General features: G+C 40.7%; 1 protein-coding gene across 7 annotated transcripts in view; it reads right to left on the reverse strand.

The window, feature by feature from the left end:
- Positions 1-26301, reverse strand: part of MCTP1 (multiple C2 and transmembrane domain containing 1) — a 486374-nt gene that overhangs the window by 250405 nt on the left and 209668 nt on the right. For all 7 annotated transcript variants that reach the window (XM_072139702.1, XM_072139697.1, XM_072139695.1 and 4 more), the window contains 3 exons: positions 24673-24843; positions 23494-23624; positions 2430-2616 (listed from right to left, as the gene is read on the reverse strand). In XM_072139702.1, the coding sequence (XP_071995803.1) occupies positions 2430-2616; positions 23494-23624; positions 24673-24843 (489 nt within the window). The remainder of the gene's footprint in view (positions 1-2429; positions 2617-23493; positions 23625-24672; positions 24844-26301) is intronic.

Raw genomic sequence — 26301 nt, forward strand, 5'->3', positions numbered from 1 at the left:
TATGAGTGAGATAAGTGGACAAATGACAAGTCATACTACATCGTTTCCAGCAAAACTATACATCGTACTGCTCATCTGCCACTGTTCTATAACACGCTGTATGTAGATGCATTTTCATGGTGATGGGTTACCTTTAATTCCTACATAATATCCTACTTTTTTGCAGCTAGAACAAATCTCTATTGGATGCCCTGGTCTCTTGTTAAACCTCAGCCCGCCTAAGTACTCCCTGTTCATGACATTGTAGGCTATCCCGTATGCCCTGATATAGGAGGAGGATAAGAGCGCTAAAAACCTGCACGATTGTTGTTATAATAAATCCGCTCCAACTAGCTCAATCCACTCACTTCAGTCTCCATTAGTTTTCCTGAATGAAAGGTTTTGTTTAGCCGTGCGGAGTCACCTCTATAAGTGTGTTTATGATAACGCTATTGGTGTATGAGTTGTACAAGCATTAGCCGACAGCTGATTCACTGCAGATAGCCTGAATACATTTACCGAGGCGCACATCCAGCTAATCTGTTTGAGGAATATTGTACGGCATTAGTACCAGCACTTCATGTTATCTGCACTGCCTGATAAGGTACATCTTTATTAAATTCAGTTATTGAAAGGGTTGCAGTCAGGGAGTAGAAATATTTTATAATCTAGGAGAAAAATTAAGCGTCCCTTTGTTAGGCAGAGTTTGGTTTAATGGCTGAGTGTCTAGAGAAGCCTTCTAAACACCTGCACTATTGTACAATAAAAGCTTTGTGATAGTAAGTGGAAATAGCTATTTCTCCTCTCTTGTACATCCTTTCTAGAGATAGTCTCCGTATCCATACACTGGTATTAGAGCTCCACTCTCTGTCCTACATGGAGAACTGCCAAGGACTTCTCTGCTCTGTGCACTACAAGCTATGCGGTCACAACACCAATACTAAAAAGTAGTAATAATAATAATGGAAGATCAAAAATTTTATGCTTATTATAACTTTATGTAGGTTTAAAAGATGGCAAATATAACTTAAATTATACAGTATATTTCTGAGTGTATAACCAGATATTCTATTTTTACTATACATATATACATACACACACACACATACATATATATATATATATATATATATCCAGGCGGTCCCCGGGTTACTTACAAGATAGGTTGTGTAGGTTTGTTCTTAAGTTGAATTTGTATGTCAGTCGGGACTGTATACTTTATCATTGTAGCCCCAGACACATTTTTTTTTTTATCTGTGTGACAATTGGATTTTAAAAATATTGGATTGTCATAAGAACCAGGACTAACAATAAAGCTTCATTACAGATGCCTTTGATAACTGTTTTAGCTCTTTGTTGTAGCATAAGGCAAAAGTACTGTAAATTACGAACATCCAGAGGTCCGTTTGTAACTAGGGGTCATCTGTAAGTCAGGTGTTCTGTAAGTAGGCACCGCCTGTATATATATATATATATATATATATATATATATATATATATATATATATATATATATATACAGGCGGTCCCCTACTTAAGAACACTCGACTTACAGACAACCCCTAGTTACAAACAGACCTCTGGATTTTGGTAATTTACTGAACTTTAGTCCTTGGCTACAATAATTAGCTGTAACAGTTATAAATGATGTCTCCAATGAAGCTTTAGTGTTAATCCTGGTTCTTATGACAACCCAACATTTTTAAAATACAATAGTGACAGACACCCAAAAAATTTTGGCTGGTCTTACAATTATAAAGTATACAGTTCCGACTTACATACAAATTCAACTTAAGAACAAACCTACAGACCCTATCTTGTATGTAACCCGGGGACTGCCTATATATATATATATATATATATATATATATATATATATATATATATATATGACAAGTCCAGGGTAACCCAGTGTAAACCTAATAAACCTACCAAAAATACCTAAGTGTGGACACCGCAACAGTCCAAAATTCCATAAAACATAATTAAGTTAAAAAAATCTGTATAAAATCTCAGAAAACCTATGAAAATAAAAATATGTGGTATATACTGTGTACTGCACAGCCTACATAAATTTAGTATATACAATACTAAATATATATACATACAAGTAATTGTCCTGATCTTTCATAATTTACCCTCATGAAATTTTTCTCCAAGTAAATATATAAGATATATAAATGCATAAAAATAGAAAACTATCTTATTTTCTTTTATCCAAAGTAATGTTTACCAGTTACACTGTTTATTTCAATTTTACTAGAGAAAACACTTTTTTTAGTATAATTATTGCAATTTGTATAGTCACTGACTATACATTTCTCTATATATTTTACTTCCATATGGCTGGATATAATTACAGTTCTGCTTTCATCGCCTAAATAGTGTCCACTCAGGGTTTTCTAGCCAGTAAAAGACTATGTGATAGACAGCTAATTGGTATTACGTACGTATCTCCGCAGAATTTCCTTACGCTCTTTTTGATCCTCCGAGCAGTTGACAGAGAGGTCGGAGACAGTGATGGCAGCTGAAGCTGTCAGAGTCACTAGAAGAACCAGACAACCTTCCCCTTCTTCCAAATTCAGCTTCAGTTTGTGAGTTTGTTCTTTGCTTAAGGCCGACAGGTCAACCTGGCACCTGAAAACAAATGTGTGGAATAAGCAAGTGGATCTTAGCACCAAGCGAAATAAACAGGGCCTACTGCAATGTGGAGGAAGCCATGAGGAAGACATATCACACTCTGAGATGGGGAATAGGATGCATATTTCCAGGCTCTCTCGTCTAAGTCTTTAAAGTATAATACAGACACGATATCGGGGATGGCTCGTAGTAATACAGCTCAGCCAACCATGTACACGGACAGAAATTGAAAAGCCTTTTCATTTTAGAAGAAAAATACAGCGTGAAGCTTTCCCATTTCTGAACTATGCACAGATAATAGTGGTCTTTATACTGTATAGAGAGATATTACTGGGGCCATTCAGTATGGTGTATGCACAATGCACTGTATATAATGCATCCGGGGTAAGCATGGAGTAGGGGTAATACGGCTTGTATTCTATCATTGTACAATGTGTATACCAGTCACATATACTATTGCTGATGTTATTGTGGACATCTGTTATCATCATTTTTTGTTTCTTGGTTTTGACAAACTTTTAAGCATATGAGGTAGTAACGTACTTAAATAATATGACATATGAGCAATATTTTTTATGGATACTTCAAAATCAATATATATATATATATATATATATATATATATATATATATATATATATATATATTATATATGTTCCCAATGGACATTATCCGGAGGTCAAGGCAGGCAACACAGAAGTGTGGGCCTATGTTAATCAGGGTTACACAAACACATAAACTTATGGGGGAGCGTATGTACAGCCACCAGCTTGCGGCCGTACAAACCTCCCCCATAGACGGCAAAGGCCATATGCCGTGCCACCCCTCTCCAGCGAGCCGGATGTATGCATATATTCGTCTAAATGAAGCCTTACTCTACCAATTTTGGCATGGTTGGAATTTTCCTCTAGCTCCTAACATTTCCAAGCAATAATTCCATTTAATATGGACACTCGGTATGCTAATAAGGTTCCAGCCCAGGAAACTAGAGTGTCCATTTAATATGGACACTCGGTATGCTAATAAGGTTCCAGCCCAGGAAACTAGAGAATACAAAGAGCAAATTGGGAGCTGCAACTAACAGAACACTAGAAATTGTGGTTTTAAATCCGCAAAGGTGTAGATATTAAAGAAAGAAAAAAGTGCAGTGAAGAAGGTCCTCTTTAAAAAAAAAAAAATAAATTCACAATAAGCGTGGTAGTATGTTTTAAGGGAAGATGAATTGAGAGAATTGATCCATATAGGATTGTGGGAAAGGATTTAGTAGAACTTTTAATCATTTAAAGGGTTTCCCTTGGGTAGGGTATGAAATATCCTTTTAAAAATTCCCTCTTTTATTTTAAAATGCTCACGTTTATCTCTAAAAAAAATGCCTACAAAGTAATATGCAAATGAGACGAGAAGAGTCGCTTTTTACCTTAGATGAGTCACTGTTGAGGGTGAAAGAAAAAGCATCACTTCAGACACATGTGAAGAAGAAGGCATATTCACATCAAATCTCAATCAGGTGGTTGCTGACGGCATACAAACAAACTTTAACCCTGAAGATTCAGGAGAGACACTGTGGCACCTCCATTAAAGTCTTGAAGCTTCAATAAAATTCAGTAAAAATCACATGATATTGTATGTGACAGTACAGACAGGCTGTACAGCATTAATCTCCTACGCGTTTCGGACAAAGTCCTTACTCAAGACTTCATGCCAAACGCGTAGGGTGATTAATGCTGTATAGCCTGCCTGTATTGTCACATACCAAGTGATTTTTACTGAATTTGGAATAAAGCTTCAAGATTTTAATGGAGGTGCCGTGGTGTCTCTCCTGAATCTTCAGGGATAAGACCCACTCCAGTGGGCTGTTCAATACATTGCTAATTAGAAGGCTGTCATTTGCTATATAGGTGCATTCACTGGAGTCTAACAAATAGAAAGGGCAGGGGAATTGATAAACTAATTGGGGGAGATTTCTCATACGCCATCACTCTTGCCACACCCCCACGTCGCATTGCTCAAGAAATTGCAATTATATCAGTGATTTACGCTAAGAAACTGACATAGAAGCACTGATAAATCTCCCCCATTATCTTTATTCTGGTGTTAGCATTGAATTGATTTTAAAAGGAAGGAACAGTCCCAGTGTTTGGATCTATGAGTAAGTCCTCCTAGTTTAACATGCTGGATTTTGACGGTAGATTTCCTTTAAGATGTAGAATACTTAAGACCATGGCTTGAGTAAAGAATTACCTTGCCAACATTTCCTTTTAATGGATTTTAAAAAACAAGTTACAAAAAATCTTTTCCCACACAACTATATATTAATCGGTTCTACCTATCCTGCTCTATAACATGCTGATTGCAAAGAGGGACCCGGGTGCTTGCATTGCATTAGAAAACACAACACAAGCGCCATGTGTGGCCACACCCTCAATCATCTTATCTCTATCAATTTACTCAGTTCAAGATATTCCTCAGACAAAAAATACTCTGACCACCAGCGTGTCGCCTTATCAAATACATAATAAAAGTACATTCTACACAAACTTTAATACGTCTCTTTATGACAATTAAGTGCCAATACAGTATGAAGTAAAATAATTTGTAAACCCGGACTTAGTGCATCCATTTTGAAGCCAATTTTCTACAAGACCCACTGCTGAGGTAAAACTCATTTACCTGCCGAGAAGAGGTGGGAATGCACATCTTCTCCTCCAGCTGAAGTGATTTACCTTTTAATGTCAATCCCAGTCGTTCTCTTAGAGCCCTAATGTATAGCAAACCTTGTTTTTTCATATAAATGGCAATTGAATTTGAAAATAAAAATAATGAAGTGACCGCAGGGCCACAGGACTGAGGTAAATACGGAAGACGGGAATAAATAGGTTTTTAATGACTGGCTATGACCAATTACTGAAAAAAATCTCCTGCATACTATTTGTATCAGAGCTCTATGCACAGCCCAGTCGTAATGGACTTTTTTTTTACACTAGAATATCATCTGGTTGAGTTGTTAGATTTGGCAATTTAAATTGGAAAAAATGAAAATGGGTTACTAGAGATTTCATGGAAAAAATTATTATGTATATTTTCTAAATCCTTCTCCATACGGATTGTGATTTTAGTAACAGAATAAATTTTTATTCGTGAATTACCGTATATACTCGTGTATAAGCCTAGTTTAACAGCACAAAAACCTCACCTCGGCTTATACACGAGTCAATGTAAAAAATAAACTTAATACCCTCCAGCACCCGGATCCTTGGCACGGCTCCAGATCCTCGGCACGGTTCCGAGGTGCGTATCATAGAGATCACATGGACATGACTCTGCCGGCTAGAGAAGAAAGAAGAGAGGAGAGGAGCCACCATATGGGGCTGTGTAATGTGTCATTTTTTTGCAGGACAAAATGATGTTTGCATTGATACCATTTGAGACGCTATTTTCCTTTATGTGGATCACCACTGGGAATAACAGTTTTTATACATTGATAGATCAGGAGTTCTTTAACACGGCAACACCTAACACTTTTATGTGTATGATTATCATTGTTCATTTTTATATCAGTTCTAGGGAAAGGGAGCAAATTAAACGTAGGTTTTTTACATTTTTTTTGGTAACCCTAGGGGGACTGATAGATCCTACCATATACTCCTGCGAGAGATGCCATTTTGGGCCAAACAGACGCCATCTTGTCTTAAGCTGGGGATCATGCTGACTAGTGTCAGCCATATTGTATAAAATGTCTATGCATGTCATCATTTTGATTCATCTGCTGAGAGACAGTTCTGTCCTTGACTCTTGTCCTATATTTTGCTTCAGCACCCACTTATCTTATGTTTTGGCCTCACTGTGGATTCTTCTTCTCAGGACTTTTGTAATGGGTCACACAGACAACTGAACTAAAAGTCTCTATGGGAAGAGTCTGGAGGGAGGAGTCTGTGGACCAGTGGACCCTCTGGACCACCGCAGGAGATGGTATGAGGCCCGTGGTGGCAGCCAAGGTACAGGGAAGTGCAGGAAACAGTCCAAGCCTGGGATGACAGCAGCATGACAGAGGAACACTGGTAACGCTGGCACAGACTGCAGACACCGCTGGACTGGAACCCTGGGAGGCACAGCAGGAAGCATGGAGGCAAACTGAAGACTTGACACAGGATGGCAGGAGCACACGGAGGTACCCTGGTAACGCTGGAGACAGGACACGCCAGGAGCGTATGGGAACGCTGGAGACACACAGGAACACAGGAACACAGGAAAGCGTCTGGACACGCTAATGGGCTTTCTCTTCCACAAGAACGGCTTAAGGAAGCCTGGCATGGAACCCATAGGAGATCCTAGGAGAAGATCCGGCAGGGAGTGGAGGGAGGTGCCGGATTATAAGGGCGAGCCGGATTAGCAGGAGCCAATCAGGAGGACGCTGGCCCTTTAAGGCTTGAGAAGTCCGCACGCGCGCCCTCTAGTGGTGAGAGCAAGCGACTGCAGGCAAGGAGGCGTGCGACCTACACGCTGGGAGCCAGAGTACAGCAGGAGCCAGGAGAGGTAAGTGAGGGCTGGGGGAGCGGAGAGCAGGGGTGTATCCGCGATCCGAGAAATGGATCGCGGGAGCACCTGTGACAACTTTTAGTAAAAACATTTTGTCTCCCTGGAGACTAGTGCTCTGTTTTAGAAATAATATGTAAAGTTCATCTGCATGTTTTGGGAAAGTGAATTTATGGGGAGATATTCAAGCTGGCCTATAGCATTGCAGTATTCTATCACCTTTTCCCGCCCCTATGAAGATGATTTTCTGTCTTTTATATATGTGGCTTCACGCTAATTAAGATTGTGAGTCTGCATTTTCTAAGAGACTGGTGTGTCTTGGTTTCTGCTCTTATCCCGGTACCGGTCGCCATTTTAGGCTAAAAGGGGTTAATTCAAAAGTCACCTCACAACTGAAAAGGACTGTTTTGATCTTTTAAAATCCCAATTAGAACACACTGTGGTAATTTCAATAATAACTGCGTATCTAAAGGAGTTTGCCCATGAAAGAATGTTCTCTAACCACTACACCCACATATAGTGGTTCCATATCAGCCAAGCACACACTATGGTTGTCCCATATCAGTTTTTATCTTTGTTTGTCTAATAATGATTTATGGTACTATTTTTTTTAACTTGTAATAATAAAATTACTACCTTTTACACATTGTTATGTAGTAGTGCATTTCCCTGCATTTAGATTTTGGTTTAAATATTATTACTCTTGGAGTTCTACATATATCCATACAGCTATTTTTTTGCAGTGATATATTTTGCAGTGACATCTTTTATGTATGTTGCAGTATTTTTGGCTTGATAGAGATGAGTCAAGTTTAGAGACTGAGGGAGAAGCATAACTTATCGTTAACTAGAACCGCCGAACGTGACTCATCTCAGGCAAACTATTATTATTAGTTATTTACAAAGCACCATTACATTTACATACATTAAATTAATACAAGAACAAATGCAAGTATAAAATACAAAACTACAGTGATCAGGAGACAAGTGGAAGGAGGACCCTGCCCATGAGGGCTCACAATCTATATGGGGGGAGGGGGGGGGGAGATGGAGACATGACTCTTCTCTGCTCATTTCCACATGACTTTGCATATTTCACATAAAAGAAGTAATTCTACAAATGATAGTTCATATCATAGCTGAGGGGACTAGTAGTTTAAAATCTGATGACAGAGTCCCGTTAAGTAAGGAACTGCCTTTATTAAAAATTAAATGAGTCCGTTGTCCATGAGATATTTTGGGCAATATGGCCATGTAAATGGAGGGGGAGTCTTTGGGGGAAGTCTTTTAGAGCATCTGGATATCTAATGTTATTCTCTACCTTTTCTTTTGGCTGGACATGTTCACTAATGTGGTTTTATAGTATTTTAAAACAACATGCTTTTAAAATATTCAAAAAGTTGTAAAGTGATATCCTACACCTCAGGCAAAGGAGAGGTAAGCTAAGGGTATAAAGTTGAGCATTTATTCATCCATTTATCTACTCCTTCCTAAACTGTTCAACTTTTACACATTATACCAAGATAAATCATGACCCACCTTTAAGAAAAAAACTGCAAAACACATCCATGGTCTATGAGATATAATGGCTTCCAAAAAGCCCAACTTCATTCCAAAATATCTGCTTTATACAAAGTGATCCAAAAACAACCGGCACACACATAAAAGGTTTCATGATGTGTGATACCGAATATTTCACAGATAAAAATACAAAGGCTAAGTGGGTCAAACTGTCCTTGTCACCTGTGATTTGATATTAAAGATTTTTTTTTCCTATTGAATCCAGGAGACAATGGCATAGAGAGTGATTACAGATGTGTCAACCTCTATATAGCTCTATCGTTTCTGATATATTGTTTTGCTTATTTCGGGGTAAAGACTGAAGAAATACAAAGTAACGTGAGTGTTAAGGTCATAGCATGTGAAAACACTGCTGATCTCACTGAAACCAGGAGAATAAAGAAATAAATCACAGTAGTTATTTGTATATTATGTCATAAGAAATAGATGTGTATGATGTAACAAATGAACGTAAGGTTAATATCACTTTTTAAGCTTGGACCATCGCGGACGATGACGTAAGCCGACACATGGGACCGGAACCTAAGTGGCATTCGGTTTTTACCAGAGCCCGCAGCAAAGCAGGTCGGACTTGCTGTGGCTTGGTACCTCCAGGTCGTTCCACAGGTGTGACTTTGTCCTCAGTGGCAGCCAAGGTAAGGTACACAGACATTAGGCAGATCAAAAGTTTAAGGGCAGTGACACATGGTGATGGTCCTGAAACACGGATGGTGCAGTAGCTTTGTTTTACAGACCGAGCGCTGTGCAGAGGATAGGATGATGTGCATCATAGTGATATATATTACACATGGGGGTACTTTATTTTTATTTTTCTTCCTTTCTTTCTGTCTTTTTTGCGCCTTTTTTGGTGCATTGCAATTTTTGTGCCTTTTTTGGGGACTTTTTGTAATGTGCACTGAAGTCTGCCTTACATTAGTTTATCATCAGTAAGATACATGTATCTTTTATTACAGATGTTGGAAATGACATTTATTTTAATGAAACCAATACTTAACCCCTTAAGGACGCAGGGTTTTTCCGCTCATTTCTCGCTCTCCAACTTCAAAAATCCATAACCTTTTCATTTTTACGTGTACAGACCTGTGTGAGGGCTTATTTTGTGCGTAACAATTTTTACTTTCCCGTAATATTATTTATTTTAACATGCCGTGTACTGCAAAGCTGAAAAAAAAATTCCAAATGTGGAAAAATTGAAAAAAAAAGTCACATTCTTGTGGGCTCAGTTTTTTCGACTTTGATTGTGCACTCAAAATAACACCTCAGCTTTATTCTTTGGTTCGGTGCGATCGCGGTGATACCAAATTTATACAGGTTTTATTGTGTTTTAATACATTTTCAAAAATTAAACGAATGTGTACAAAAAAGAAAACATTTTTTTTGCCATATTCTGACGCTAATAACTTTTTCATACTTTGGTGCACGAAGATGTGTGGGTGTCATTTTTTGCGAAATGAGGCGACGTTTTCATTGCTACCATTTTGAGGTCTGTGCGACATTTTGATCATTTTTTATTTAATTTTTTATGTAATGTAAAAACGTGTAAAAGTCGCATTTCGGACATTTGGGTGCCATTTCCTGCCTCGGAGGTCACCGCCGGCCGTAACCGTTTTTATATTTTGATAGATCGGGCATCGGGATACCTAATATGTTTGTGATTTTTACTGTTTATTATGTTTTATATCAGTTATAGGGAAAGGGGGAAAGGGAAACGCCGCCGGCAATGACAGGGTTAATAGGGTTGCAAGCACCGACCGCGGTTATTAGCAGTGGGGGTTTTCTGCAAAATGCAAAAACCCCCACCTTTGTATGAAGAGGACTCAGCCCGTGAGACCTCTTCATACACTCCTTATACCTCTGCGCCGTTGAGCTACGGCGCAGAGCGTTAAGGGGTTAAAGGAAACCTACCACTTAAAAGTGGTAGGTTTATACACATATACATGGCACTAGCTCAGGGTGAGCTGGTGCCAGAGCATATTTTTGTTAGGGGAACAAAGCCCCTATCGCCGATTAATAAGTTCTATTAACTTATAACTCGGCGCACCGCACTTGGGCTCGGCGCACCATGCACTCGCCCGTGCGTGCGCCGGATTCTAAAGTGCTGGAGAGCCGGTGACGTCACTGAGCTCTCCGGCACACGCACGCCTGCCCAACTTAGCACAGGGAAACAGGCCGTGCTAAGTTGCACAGGTGCGCGTGTGCCGGAGAGCTCGGTGATGTCACCAGCTCTCCAGCACTTTAGAATCCGGCGCACGCACGGGCACGCTCATTATTTCTTTATTATGTAAATGAGTCTGGTTACATGGTCAGAGGCAGTGATGTCACGCCTGTTACCCCTCCCCTCTCCTCCCCCTGCTCAGGTCTGTGATGTCTGTAATGTATAGTAAAGCATGGCTAGTGTGTGTGTTGCATCTGCTGACATGCTGCATCCTCCTAATACACAGAGACACAGACATCAGCTACACAGGTACCTGACATGTTCTGCTATAACATGGCTGCCTGGAGCTGTTGTATCTCTCCTATACACACAAAGGCTGCAGGGGGCGTGGCCACCAGCAAGCACATGGAGCAGCCATCACAACATTATAAAGCCTCACATCATTATACAGGCTGTCAGTCATGCACTGGGGGGTGTTGCTGTGCCTCCCACTCATGAATAAGCTGGACAGCTGAAATGTCATTGGACATTTCACAGGTCATTTGCATACAGCTTTAGGACCTCATTGCTTAGGTTTACAGGCATGTAGAGGGACAATGAAGGGATAGAGGCAATGCTCTCTAATGGCAGTTTATGAAAATATATTTAGTTTAGGGGGTTATTTTGCATGATGGGTTCTCTTTAAGTGGTAGAAAGATGTCTTGTGAAGTTTTTCTTGAAAAGAAGTGACTTGCAACATTTGTGCGACATTTTTGAGGCATTTGTAACTAATGTTTAACCCATTTAACACAAGTAAAAAATAAGTGAGATTGATAAATTACCAAAGCAGAAGATGGAAAAAACAAACCAAAACCAAAACAAACAGAGATAAGGTAAGTAACCCCATGGAGTCCATTCTTCCCAGTGGAACTATCCTCTGCACTGTGGTAAGTCTGGGGAATACCGCTATAGACACAGGTCTGTAGTTCATGGACTTACCATGGTCTTGTGACACTGTCCTAAGGGCAGGACAAATAGATTAATAAAAAGCACTTGGCTTGCTGAAATTCTGAGTAACCAGTGTGATTGAACGTGTATGTACGCCAATCTGGATATATGCATATTAAGGCCTAGTTCACACCACCATTTTAGGTGTCCATTGTTAAGTTCCGATATTCTAACAGCAGAATAGCAGTTATGCTATTTTTTGCAGTTAAAAACAATTGATGTGTATTGGAAGATCATTGGGAAGCAAAAGTTATGGATGGTAAATAGAACGGCATCTGTTTACCATCAGTTCAAGATATCCGTTATTCTAGTCCATAACTCAGCCTTAGGTTGCATTGACACAAATGTATGAAAACAAACATATATATGGTCGTATATACGAGTAGAATACGGCCCCATTCATTTCAACAGGCCACATTTACATGGCCATATTTGCCCACCGTACCATACCATAAGCGAGCCATATAAAAATATAGCGTATGTTCTATTTTCTCATGTACTTCTGTTCCGTATGCCCCATATAAGTCTATGGGAACTTATAAAAATACGTGTTGCATACATGCTGCAATTTGTCGTGCCACGTATGTTGCCCCATATACGTGTAGTATCCAGATCCAGCGGGAGGTGCATTCTGTCAGCCAGTCAATAGTCAGCCAACCATCATTTGCCAGATTCATACAGCACGGAAATACAGGACTGGAGAAATCACAAGTTTGCGTGAATGCAGACTAACATATATATTGGAAAATAAGTCCTTGCAAATCAAGGACATAAGAGAGATGTCCATGATTGGTCTTGTTCTGAACATCTCTCATAAATACCATTATGATCTGCAATTGCATCATGCATAAACAGGCCCAAAACCTCAATAAAATCACCTAGACCCCATGAATCATAGTGGACGTATAGGCCAAAAATGAAGATGATCTTATACATGGAGGTCTGTATTTTATATAATTTATTGTTTGATGTAGATATATATGCATCAAGGCCGCATAAATCTGGAAAACTGTAAAAAGCAATATCACACGTTGAAGAAAAATCAGCGCGCCCTGAATGATATATGAAGAAAATCAATGTCATTTTCAGGATAAACATGCATATTTTCACACCAATAAATTCAGCCATAAAGCCACCCACACTGGATTGCAAACAGCAGCTAAATCAAAATTGCATGCCACGGGATTTACTTATTCTGCAGGTTCAGAGACACAACTTGCTCCCTGACAGCGCTCATTCAAAGCAATTTATTGCACTTGTCAGGAGGCAATTTGTTCACATTACCAGGATGCATAAAGGTGTAACAATCCTCCGGATTTATCTGCTGATTAGAGTTGGGTGACTGCGACATGATGTGGTCACAAACAACGTAGGTGACATGAAAGTAAAATAATTACATGGAGATTAAAATTGCTTCACCTCTGCTTGATATTTTAATCCTAATGACATTTACATTCATCTCTCAACTGTTCGGGGAACTTTAATCAATTCCAATGACACAATATTTCCTAAGGTAAAATAAAACATACATGGCAGCACAACTGGTGACAGAATTAGCCTTTTCACAATGTCGGGATTGTTCAGACAACTTCATTCTCTGTCATCTGTTCAATTACATATAGAACAGATGGAAAAAATTAGTAGGTGCCTAATGGTCAATAGTTATGAGGAATTTGTTATATATTGTAGCGGATTTTATCAGATAATGGTGCCCAATGATCGGCCAAACCATCACACAAAGGGTTTTTACCACTAACTACTGGAAGGTGATAAGTGAAGGACCTCCATTTCTTGAACCTTCAACAGAGAAACATCACTAAACATGGAAACCCAAGTCTCCATTAGGCCAAAAGACATTGACCGGGGTGACAGCGGACATGCTTGACCACTACCGCTCCATTTGGTCAATGGCTGAAGGTCACAGAAGAGTAGCCACCTGCACATAATTACCATCTTTCCTCTGCAATATCTCTGCAATATCTCAAACTGCAGACCTTTCATTCTACTACCGATTTTGAGAAAAGACATATATAAGGTACATAAAAAAGCTATTTCATCTTAAACCACTCTTTCTATCTGTAAAAAAATGGCTAAGCATCACAGGGAGCAAGGCTACTTTACTGTTAAAACGTTGAATCTGAGGTATAGCCTTCTACAGGAATGGTCAGCAGAAGTCTTAGATGACAACAAGTAAAATGTATGTAACTGTACAGAATTGTTTCCTACATCTCTTCAGTTATGTCCAATCTTGGTTGAACTTGCTGGAGATCCATGTAGGAAAAAATACAGAGTGGAAGCAAAAAAACCCCATAAACCCTACATAAGCTCCGTAACTGCAGAGGGCCATCAGACTGGGTTCATCTTTCTCAGGGTCCATGTAAAGTATGTAAAAATATATGTTAATAGTTTATGCTAAAAATACAAATCATTTTACTACTACATCATCAATTACTGGTACTGAATATAATCTCAACAGCTGTAATAAAGTGTTATATCAAAAACCGAAAGATGGAACCAATAAAAAGTTCTCTTGAAAGTGTCTTCTAAACCACTGTTATGCATATTAGGAGATTTCCATTTCTATTCCATACCCATGGAAAGATCTATCCATGATGATAAACCCTTAATCCGTGCAAGGTGCTTTTTATGCATGTACTGTGCCCTCTATAAATATTCTATGAAGGCCCTCAACATTCATTGCCATTCCCTGCACACGTAACTACTGTACCTTCAGCGCAGATACATTTAGGGAGACAGGAAGGGGTGATTATTTTAGCATAATGCATCGGTTCATGAGTTACAATGTGACAATCTGATAACCTTGAATTCTACATTTATCATCAAATAAAACAAAATAAAGCATGTTCTTCAACTGAGTCAGAACGCACAATGGTGACAATCTGCAGTATATTTTACTGGACTCTGTTTTATTATTATTCAATTCTGTACAAAATGAAATAGAATTGTCTGTGTGTCTTTGGTTTATCAGGATTCAGATAAATGCTACCAATACCTGCGTGAAATAAGACATGTCTCAAATAAAACTAATGTGATTAAAAAATATTAGAAATATTACTATATCCAATTTCGGAACCATAATGGAATGGAAACATAGGGGCAGATTTACTTACCCGGTCCGTTCGCGATCCAGCGGCGCGTTCTCTGCGCTGGATTCGGGTCCGGCCGGGATTCATCAAGGTAGTTCCTCCGCCGTCCACCAGGTGGCGCTGCTGCGCTGAAAAGCATCTGAACGCGCTGGAGTTCACCGACCCGGACCAAGTGAAGGTGAGCGTGTCCCAAGCAACACATTTCTTTTTTTAAATGCGTCGGGTTTTTGCTCGGCCATGCCCACCGATTTCCGTCACGTGCATGCCGGCGCCGATGCGCCACAATCCGATCGCGTGCGCCAAAATCCCGGGGCAATACAGGGGAAATCGGCGCAAATCGGAAATATTCGGGTAAAACGTCGGGAAAACGCGAATCGGGCCCTTAGTAAATGACCCCCAATATTATCATGAAGGTAAAATTTGAAGTTGTGATGGAGTCTGTGGGGAGCATGTATCAAGAGTGGTGCCTTGCGTGTTGGTCTTAATGACCTGGTTTCCTCCCAAACTCCAAAGCATATTGGTGCAGCGCTGTGTAATCTGTGTGCGCTATTTAAATAAAAAATTATTATTATTATTATTATTATTATGCCCACCTTGTGCTGGCCCATCATGCACCTAATTTATAACAAGATGCACACTACATAATTAACCACTTAACGTTCTGCGTCCGGTATATAGGACGCTGAGCGCAGTGACTTTGCGTTCAGCATCCGATATATCGGACGCAGAGCTGATGTCGACTCAGTTCAAGATCGGAACCGAGCCAGCATTGGGATACACTGGATGTCAGCTGTAGCCAGTAGCTGACATCCCAGTGTGGGCTCTGATTACAGGTGTTTAACTGGCCGATCGTTCCACTGGCAGGACCCAGGGCTGCCTGCAGGCAGTGCCTCTAAGATGACGTTATCAGTATTGCAGAGCAATCAGACGATTGCTTGTTCATATCCCATCCAGGAACTAGAAATTAAGTGTAAAAAAATATATTCTTAAATAAAAATAAATTAATACAATTATGCAAATGAGCCTGAGGTGCTCCAGGGTCCATAGTTGTCAATGAAGCCTGGAGCACCTCAGGCTTATTTGTAAAAAGGTTTAAACCGTTTTTTCTTAAAAAAGGGCATACAAGGCTAAAAGAAGAGCAGATCCTTCTAGAGGGGGCACACTATCCTTGGGGGTTTACTATCCTTGATCATGGTGGTAGATTTCCTTAAAGTGCCCCATTAGTAGACTTCTTTGGGCACATTTAAAGGGGTATTCCCACGAACAGAAAATATGCTTAGGATGTTATTAACAAAAATACAGCATTTTGCAGATATAATTCTAGCCTGTCTCTATCAGTACTGCTGTTGTGTGTTTTGGTTTGCATGGGATATGACCATAAACTCAGTCCTGACTATGGTCAGGCAGGTCTTCCTGTCTCCTCAGAATTCTCTTAAATGAACATTGTACTGGAGCAGCAGGGGAGGAGGAGGCAGAGATCAATATAGCCACAGGCACTTCCGGCCAGCAGCGTGAAGAGGAGAGCAGCTCTAAAAACAATACTTATCGGTGCTAAGTGTGTGTTTGATTGGTAAAGTGAGGCAGCAGAGATGAGTTTGTTACATCCATCTCATGACTGTCTAATCTTTTTTTTTCTGAAGTAGACTCTTCAGAAGCAAAATGAAAGTGCAGATAAACCCTGTACTATTATAATCTAATAATAATCTTTATTTATATAGCGCCATCATATTCCGTAGCGCTTTACATATACTAATATAATATCACATTACAGAGTACAAACAGTGATATAGAACAATAGAAGTGAGAGCCCTACGCGCTAGAGAGTTGGTGCAGCTCAGGAAAAGTCCTGGAGATGTGACTGAGAGGTTCGAATTAAGGTAGAGATTAATCTTACATCACTGGCAGATAGAAGAGCACGGGTTGGGTGATTGACTGAGGAGAGGTAGGGAGGTGCAGAATTATGACGAGATTTGTGGATGAGGGTTATTATCTAAACTGTATTCTGAAGGAGACGGACAGCCAGTGCAGTTTTGTATGAATAAATAAATTATTTATTTATTCATACAAAACCTATTTATTGAATATACTATTGATTCCTTTTATAGACACTTTTTTTGTTTTGAGATATGTTATCTATATCCATATATACATATATATATTTTTTTGAGTGTATACACAGTCCAGAAGAGTGAAAACGGGGGGCACTATCGCTATATCTCCTATATATCTTCTGTCAGGGTAGGTTGTACAAGGTAACCGTGATCAAACAGCAGAAACATACGGAGGTGCAGAGCACTTAACACCATGAGGTTCTCGGTGTAACTAGACAGTGCGGCACTCACGATTAAAAGCAGTTCCTTTATTTCATTTTGGCAATAAAAACCTTCGGGCCAGACAAGGGTACAGCAGGGGGTTTTCTCTGTTTCTCTAGCTTTTACTATTTTTAGAATGTATGGACCTGACGAAGGGGGGGTCACCCCTGAAATGCATAGTCCTTTTATGTACAAATAAAAAGCAACCTTTACCAAAAATATAACATCATCCTTTGGATAGTGCGTCCAACAGAACCCCGTTTTTTTTACCTTATCTATGCGAGTTATATATCCGATACCCTCCCGTACCGGTTCCTGGGAAGACGCAGCAATCCACTATCCACCAGACCTCTGGATACCTGCCTAATGCTTTAGTCACAAGGTGTCACCAGGTAAGCAGATATCATTTATACTAGCTCCCACAATTATATCCGACTGCACTAGGGTGTCTTTTACTTTTACCATGATATTAAAGACAGCAGAGAGACAACCAATAGTGTTCTGAAGTAACGCAGGGGTAATATTATGTGCAGAGGTATACAGCTGGGTATCATCAGCATAACGATGATACTGGAAACCAAATCTGCTGATGGTTTGTCCAATGGGGGCAGTATAGAGGGAGAAGAGAATAGAGAACCTAGGGATGGGCCCTGAGTAACATAGACAGTGAGAGAAAGATGAGAAATGAGAGATCCAGAAAATGATACACTGAAACTAAGAGATAGGAAAAAAACAAGAGAGTACGGTGTCCTTTAGGCTAATAGTGTGAAGCATCCCGAGGTGGTCCTCAGTATTAAACCTTCAGAGAGAGCTAGAAGAATGAGGAGCGAATAGTCACCTTTGGATTGAGCAGTGAGGAGATCATTAGAGACTTTCTAAAGAGCCGTTTCAGTGGAATGAATAGTACAAAAACCAAATTTAAGGAGGGAGTTAGCTGAGAGAAAGAGGGTTAGTCGAGAATAGACCAGGCGTTCCAGGAGTTTGGAGATTAAGTATAGAGATTAGAGACTGGTCAGTAGTTAAAAGCACTGGATGGGTCCAGGGAAGGTTTCTTTAGTAATGGGGTGACAACCACATGGCTGAAAGAAGAGGGAATGACACCAAAAGAGAGAGAGAGGTTAAAGATTTAGTGAGGTGAGAGTTCACTGCTGGGGAGAGGGACTGTAACAGATGAGAGGGGATAGGGTCACTAATGCGGGTTGTGGGACCAGTAGAGCAAAGAAAACTGGATACTTCTTAGGCTACATTCACACACATGTATGGGGGACGTATACACGGCCGACGTATATGCGCCGATATACGTCCCCCATACACTTCTATGGGCTCACGGCGCCCTACGGGAGCGGTACGGTGCAGCACACGTGTGGCACCGTACCGCTCCGTAGCCCGGGAAAAGATAGGACATGTCCTATCTTTTCCCGTATTACGGCGCCACGGCCATATATCGCTATGGAGATGGGCGGGGGTGAGCTGCACTCACCTCCTCCTCTCCCCGCGCTGCACGGCGGGCTCACGGCAGTGTGCATGCAGCCTTACTCTGTGACTGGCTCAAAGGAAGTGAGTGAACAAGATAAGGTACCGGAGGGAAGGGGAATGAAGGGGTGAGTGGATTGAGCAATTATTTCCTGGCAAATGCAATCAATTTTATCTTTAAAGTAGGCAGCCAGATCTTCAGCCCCAAGGTCTGTGGCAGGTGGCTGCACATTTGGTGTTAGTAAGGAGTGAAGAGTATCAAAGAGCCTTTTGGGATTAGGGGTTAGAAAGAGGATATTAGATTAGTGACATAAACCTGTTTAGCGAGGTGAAGGGCAGAGGTATAGGTTCTTAGCATAAATATGAAGTATATAAAGTCTGCAGATGTGCACAATTTTCTCCATAGACATTCGGCATGGTTTATGGATTTCGAGAAGGTGAAGGATTATTAGTAAAAGAAAGAAGATTATGGTCTGAAAGTGGAAAAAGAAGTGGTAAGAAAATCAGGAGGGAAACTGAGGATGTTTCCCTCATTATGAGTGGGAGAATCAGAGAGTTGCAAAAGAACTAGAGTAGTCGTTTGTGCTAAGAGCTGAGAGGCAGGAGGGGAAATGGGAGTGTTAATATGAATGTTAAACTCTCCCATGATGATGGTTGGATAGAAAGTGAGGGAGCCAAGAGGAAAAGTGCTCAAGGAACTAGTAGGGTGAGCCAGGAGGAAGGTATACTTCAGCCACATGAAGAGAGAATGAGCAAAAGAGTCTGAGAGTGTGGACCTCAAAAAATGGGAAAGTACAGGGTAAAGGAGGAATTATCTAAAAACTGCATTGTGGAGAGAGGAGTATGCCTACCCCTCCTTCCTCCAGGTCTGGTGCAGTGAGAAAAGTGTAAGCCACCATAAGACAATGCCGCATCCGAGGCGGAGTCATCCTGCTGCATCTGTGTTTCAGTGATGGCAAGCATGTCAAAGAACTTAGAAAGAAAGAGGTCACGAACAGATCCTAGTTTATTGAACACATAGCGGGCATCCCATAGGGCAAATTTGGGTGGATTATGGGGGGATGAGAAGGAGAAGAGGGGATACAGTGAATCTTGATAAGGTAAGCAGGGTTTTTATGTGAAGTTTTACAATGAGAAGGTGGGCCAGGGTTAGGTGAGATCTCCCCTACAGCAAGCAGAAGGAGAAATAAGAGATAAAAAAAGCTTCAGAGATTTAAAAGAATGTATTTCTTGCTTCGCAACAGAACACTGTAATAAGTTAGTATGCTTACATACATTATAGACAGGGACACATCTGCCATGAGGTGAGATGAGAATCTTGCCTCAGGCAGCAGATGTCTGAGCCATGATGCGGGCAGCAGCCTGATTGAATGAAATGTTGCCTGAATTACCCACCATGAAATTAATCGTGTCTGTAAGGGTTAGAACACAGATGCGATTAATATACAGAGCGACACAGGCCTGTTTGGCTGTGCCACTCTGTTGCTCTGAAGGACCCATACATTGTGTGAAGATATCACGCTACCTGGTCCTTGCACAGAGCATTCAGAGGTAGAAGGGTAGATGATGAGGACGGCTGCGTGGGAGCGTTGAGGGGGGGGGGGCGTTGTTTATACAGTGGGAGGCTGTGTGTATACAGTTGGAGGCATTGGTGTGTATAGTTGGTACTGGTGGAATAGATGGAAGGTTAGCAAGTAAAATGAACATAGTAAACATTAGAGAGATAACAGAAAAGATTTAATTGCTAGTTTTCCTCTGCCATCTAATCTGTCACCTGCCCTGTCTAACTGCAATGTGTAACTGCAGAATTCTTGTCAGAATATTACACTTAACAGAATATTATGCAACTAATCTAATGCTACACTCACACAACCTTTGCCCACTGTACCGGAGTACAGCGGGCACACGGCGGCGCCGGGGAAAGGCACTGCTACTCACAGTACCGCCCCTGTATGCCACCGTGCAGCCATTGCCGTCTATGGGGGGCATATATTAGCAGTATATACCTCGACCTTATATATGTCCCCCATATGGTCGTGTGAATGCAAGCGTCCTATACTATCATCACTTACATATTAGTGGCTGTGCCATAATTTAGATCTTCTCTGATCTGTAAGAGCAATCAATATAATGTGATCCCAGAAAACTATAACATCAAAAGGCATGAGTGATAAAAACAATGAGATAGAACTCACAATAACTGGCAAACCAAAGTTTTTATTACACTTCCTACGCTGATATGAGAAGCACACATGGAGCTTGTACAGAGACACACAGGAAGATCGCCATAAAAACCACCGTAAATGCCGTAAACTGTCCATGTGTTGAGCATGGTGCCTCTGTGTGGTGCTGCATTATGGATATATTCTCTCAAAAATAAAATGACCAAGAAAAAATTCAGTACTAAATGTAATATTACTGTAATATATATCTCATTAGCAGTGCACCAAGAATACGTTAACCCTGGCACAGCAAAGTCTATGCAATATTGCACATATACTAATATCTCTATGTGTCTTGGATAGCTCACATTTACTGCCTTTTCCCAACTTTGTTGCGCTTCACAGCACCATGGCAATCTCGGTAATAGAAATGTGTTGAGGAGCAGGTGTGACCTTTGACAAGTTATTATATCTTATAATATGGGCATCTATAGCCTAATATATTTATTTTTTGTAGATCTTAAGTGATGTGGATGTATCAAAGTTGAGTTTGTTAATGTATCAGGGCTGAACTGTCACCTCTCACATTTGCTGTGAGACTTCTGGTTAAACCTTCCACCTTCTCAGATTTCAGGGCCTTATTGGTGTTTAGGGGGAAAAGTTATAAACCAGGGCAAGGAAGGGCACATTTTACACAGATTATAGAATGGAGGTATAATGGAGGTGTTCAGTTCATATGAAGTCCTCCTTATTCTAAAGTCTTCTAGAGTCAAATGAGATGCCGTTTATCCAACAGCTAGAGCTTGGCCAAAACTGGGTCATGTAATAGAACAATGATCTCAAGTACAGCAGGAAATCCACAGCAAATTGTATGATAAAGAAAAGAATATTAATAATAATAATCAAGGAATAACATAGAGCAACCACAATCCAGGTAACAACCTGTAATATACATATATATACACACATGCACACACAAGTACATATACAGAGTGTGTATACTCGTGTATACTCGTGTATAAGCCGAGTTTTTCAGCACAAAAAATGTGCTGAAAAACGTCCCCTCGGCTTATACACGAGTCAATACTTTAATAAAATAATTAAAAATGGACTAAAAAAAAAAAAACTTATTTACTCACCCTCCGGTGGCCCCGATGCGCAGCGCTGCTCCCCCGATGTCATCGCGGCTCGTCTTCAGGCTTCCCGGCTCCTCTTCTTGCTTCCGCGCCGTCTTCTGTCTTCTTTAACATCTTGCTGGGCGCCGCCATTGTTCTTCTCCTGTGCGGCGCCTAGTACGACGTCAGCAGCGGCGCGGGAGAGAACAGGAGAGAACAGTTGCGGCGCCCCCAACGCGATGTTAAAGAAGACAGAAGACGCCGCGGAAGCAAGAAGAGGAGCCGGGAAGCCTGAAGACGAGCCGTGATGACATCGGGGGAGCAGCACTGCGCATCGGGGCCACCGGAGGGTGAGTAAATAAGTTTTTTTTTTCTAATTCTAGGCTGACTGTATACTAGTGGGGGGACGCTGTATACTACTGGGGGGCAGGCTGGGGGCGCACTGTATACAACTGGGGGCAGGCTGGGTGGCTGTATACTACTGGGGGCATGCTGTATACTACTGGGGGGCAGGCTGGGGTGGCTGTATACTACTGGGGGCAGGCTGTATACTACTGGGGGGCAGGTTGGGGTGGCTGTATACTACTGGGGGCAGGCTGGGTGGCTGTATACTACTGGGGGCTGGCTGGGGTGGCTGTATACTACTGGGGGCTGGCTGGGCAGTGCTGTATACTACTGGGGGCTGGCTGGGCAGTGCTGTATACTACTGGGGGCTGGCTGGGCAGTGCTGTATACTACTGGGGGCTGGCTGGGGTGGCTGTATACTACTGGGAGCAGGCTGGGGCAGGCTGTATACTACTGGGAGCAGGCTGGGGCAGGCTGTATACTACTGGGGGCAGGCTGTATACTACTGGGGTGGCTGTATACTACTGGGGGCAGGCTGGGGTGGCTGTATACTACTGGGGGCAGGCTGTATACTACTGGGGGCAAGCTGTATATTATAGGGGGCTGGCTGGCTATATACTTGGCTGGGTCTGTGACCAATGCATTTCCCACCCTCAACTTATACTCGAGTCAATAGGTTTTCCCAGTTTTTGGTTGTAAAATTAGGGGTTTTGTCTTATACTCGGGTCGGCCTATACTTGAGTATATACGGTATATATATATATATATATATATATATATATATATATATATATATATATCTGTGTATATATATAGATACATACACAGATATATATATATATATATATATATATATACACACACACACATATATATATATATATACACACACATACATATATACATACATACATACATATTACACATATTCTAACATAAGAACTTCAGAATTATTTCAGAATAGAAAATTATCCTTCAAAAGAGTGAGAAATGTGACATCTACTGGTTAAACTCTGAATTTCCATAGGTTATTTTATCACATACAAATGAGAACACAATAGCACATTACTTGAGTATTGTTTTCCCCCTTTTGACATTACCCACCTTCCAATAAAATCATCTCTCTTGCCCGCATCTTTGTCCCATACGGTGATGTCAATTATTCCTCCTTGTTCCTCAAAAAGATGCATGTTAAACTGCTCCCTCCACTGAGGATTCAGGGTCTTTGGAAGAGTCTACCAAACAAATAGATGTAAGATATTGAGCAGATTTAATGATTCAGTTGAAGATTTGGTGCATTTTTAGAAAGTCAGAGTTGAAACCACCTTAGTTGGTTTAATTTGCAAGAGAATTTTGCCACAAAACTTTGGTGTACAATGTAACATTTTAAACATTTCCCCTTTTAAAGGAAACCTACCATTTGATTTGATGCATTATGAAGCAAACATGCCTTCAGAATGCTGTAGCTACACTGATGCAGGATCATATCTTGGTTAATCCCTGTGCTGAGCGGTTTTGCTGATAAAACAGATATAACATTATGGTAATGAAGCTCTGTCGCTTCTATGGCTGCTTCAGCACTTGTGCTAGCACGTGAGTTTTTCACTGCAGGAGAGGATGATGTAATCCCTGGGTTGTACCTGAAGGCAGAATAATCAATTGCTGCACCATCCCTTAGCTGCTGTGTATGAGTGATCCAGCTCAGGTTGATAAGTCATGTCTTGACTAACTTCCATTTGTAATTACAAGCTTCTTGTCTAATGTGTTTATCTTGGCAGGAAGCCTGACCCAGCTTCCCCAAGGTCCTGAATGTTATAATTGTTATTTCAGCAAAACCACTCAGGGATTAACCAAGATATGATTCTGCATCAGTGAAGGTACATCAGTCTCAATGTATTTCATAATGCATCAAATCAAATGGTAGGTTGCATCAGTTTATTATTGCATATTTTGATTGGTAAATCCCCCAAAGTATTTATGAAGGGGCTGCCTGTACTGATAACTTTGTTTGAAATGTATATTCTGAAAGGAGGGCATCTAGAGGAGCAGTCACATCAGTACATTATAAGGATTGTCCATTCGTTCTATGGGATCTGTGTGCTGGCGCTGTAGAGAAAATGAATAGTGACTGCCATGTTCCTCCACTAATTCCAGCTCCCAGCAGGGGGCACTGACTGATCTGTTTATACCTAGGTAACCCACAGAAAATACCTACTATTATATGAACCCAAAAGAACAGAAAGATATTGGAGTAATACCGACTGCAAATAATAGTTTATTTACCTTGCTCTTATATTTCTGATGTCCCAGCCGAAATTTCACATAAGGGTCACTAAGGCCATTTGTATCCATGGCTTTTAGATCCTGTCCCTCAATGAGGGTGATGCTTACTACACCTCTCCACAAGTGAGACTTTCGATGTAGGTCTGTAATGCGTAAACTTTGCGTTTCAAACTGTAGAAATAAAAAAAATGGAATTTTTTTTTTTTTGAAATTAGAAGGAGCAGATAAAGACACTTTTTAAAGGAGTTTCTGGTATTGCATTACCACATTCACTATCTATGGATATTAATCTAGGTCAAAGTCAGTTAAAATGTGTGGATCGCCCCATCAGCAAATGTAAGTAAAAAATATCTAAATATTCTAACAGGGGTATCAAATTAAACTATGTCCTTTAGAAATCCATGAATAAGGAGGGGAAACAAAATGAGAGAAAAGAAGCACAGGAATAGAGAGGCTGCTGCACATATTAGTAAGTATTTTATCTCCCATCATAACTTGATACTCATAAGAGCTAGACAGTACTTTTCTATAATGTTCTACATGGTGCTACACCGGTTCTGACACCGGTTTATAGAAGACATTACAGAAGTTAGTTTCTACCCTGCAGATCTGAGAAAAAGTGAATAAATAATAATTTGTAGAGTATAAATTCTACGTTATCACAAAAGTTAGTGTTCTCAGGACACATACATGGGCATTTTATTTTACACCCCATGCTTCATGGTCCCTTGCTTTCTTCAGAAACAGGCAGTGCCTTAACAAAACTCTATTGGGCCATGGAGTGCGCCTTGGATCGAGGTCACTTATATATCTAAACTCACACTGCCAACCCCGTTCTGCGCATTACACTTGAGAATACACATATATACATATACTCACAGCACCATATTCTGACACCATAGGCTGCTTTCACACAGCACATATGCTTGCTCAGCCGTAACCAGAGGGAGGCGCTCTCCATAGGAAACAGCACTGCAGGGCCATAAACATGGGGAAAGATAGAGCGTGTTCTACCTTTTCTCCGTGTACGGTATGGTGCCATTTCAACCAAAACAAAAGAAAAAGAGTGCATTCAAAAGGCTCAAGGGGTATTGCAAAAACATCAAATTTTTATTGGTACAAAGCAAACAATCAACGACATTCTAAAAACCTTTAAAACACATAATGTACATACCAGAACAATGTACAGTGACCTGGTGTAGGTACACTCAGTAGTGATGTGATACCTCCCAAAAGACTCTCAGCCTGATCATTGCACAAGAATAAAGTGCCAGAAGTGCTATATGCAAAAGTAGGTAAGCAATACTCTATAATGGTGCCAATACAATGGTAAGCGCGACAATGATCAAGGAGAAAAAAAGTCAAAGGATAAGAGGTTACCGCATGAGCCCATTGCCTCTGTCTTCATTTACCTCCCTCTATTGCATGCAGGCCTTTATGCGGTAACCTCTTATCCTTTGACTTTTTTTCTCCTTGATCATTGTCGCGCTTACCATTGTATTGGCACCATTATAGAGTATTGCTTACCTACTTTTGCATATAGCACTTCTGGCACTTTATTCTTGTGCAATGATCAGGCTGAGAGTCTTTTGGGAGGTATCACATCACTACTGAGTGTACCTACACCAG

Source organism: Engystomops pustulosus, chromosome 1 (genome assembly GCF_040894005.1).
Source record: "Engystomops pustulosus chromosome 1, aEngPut4.maternal, whole genome shotgun sequence".
Classification (NCBI taxonomy): Eukaryota; Metazoa; Chordata; class Amphibia; order Anura; family Leptodactylidae; genus Engystomops; species Engystomops pustulosus.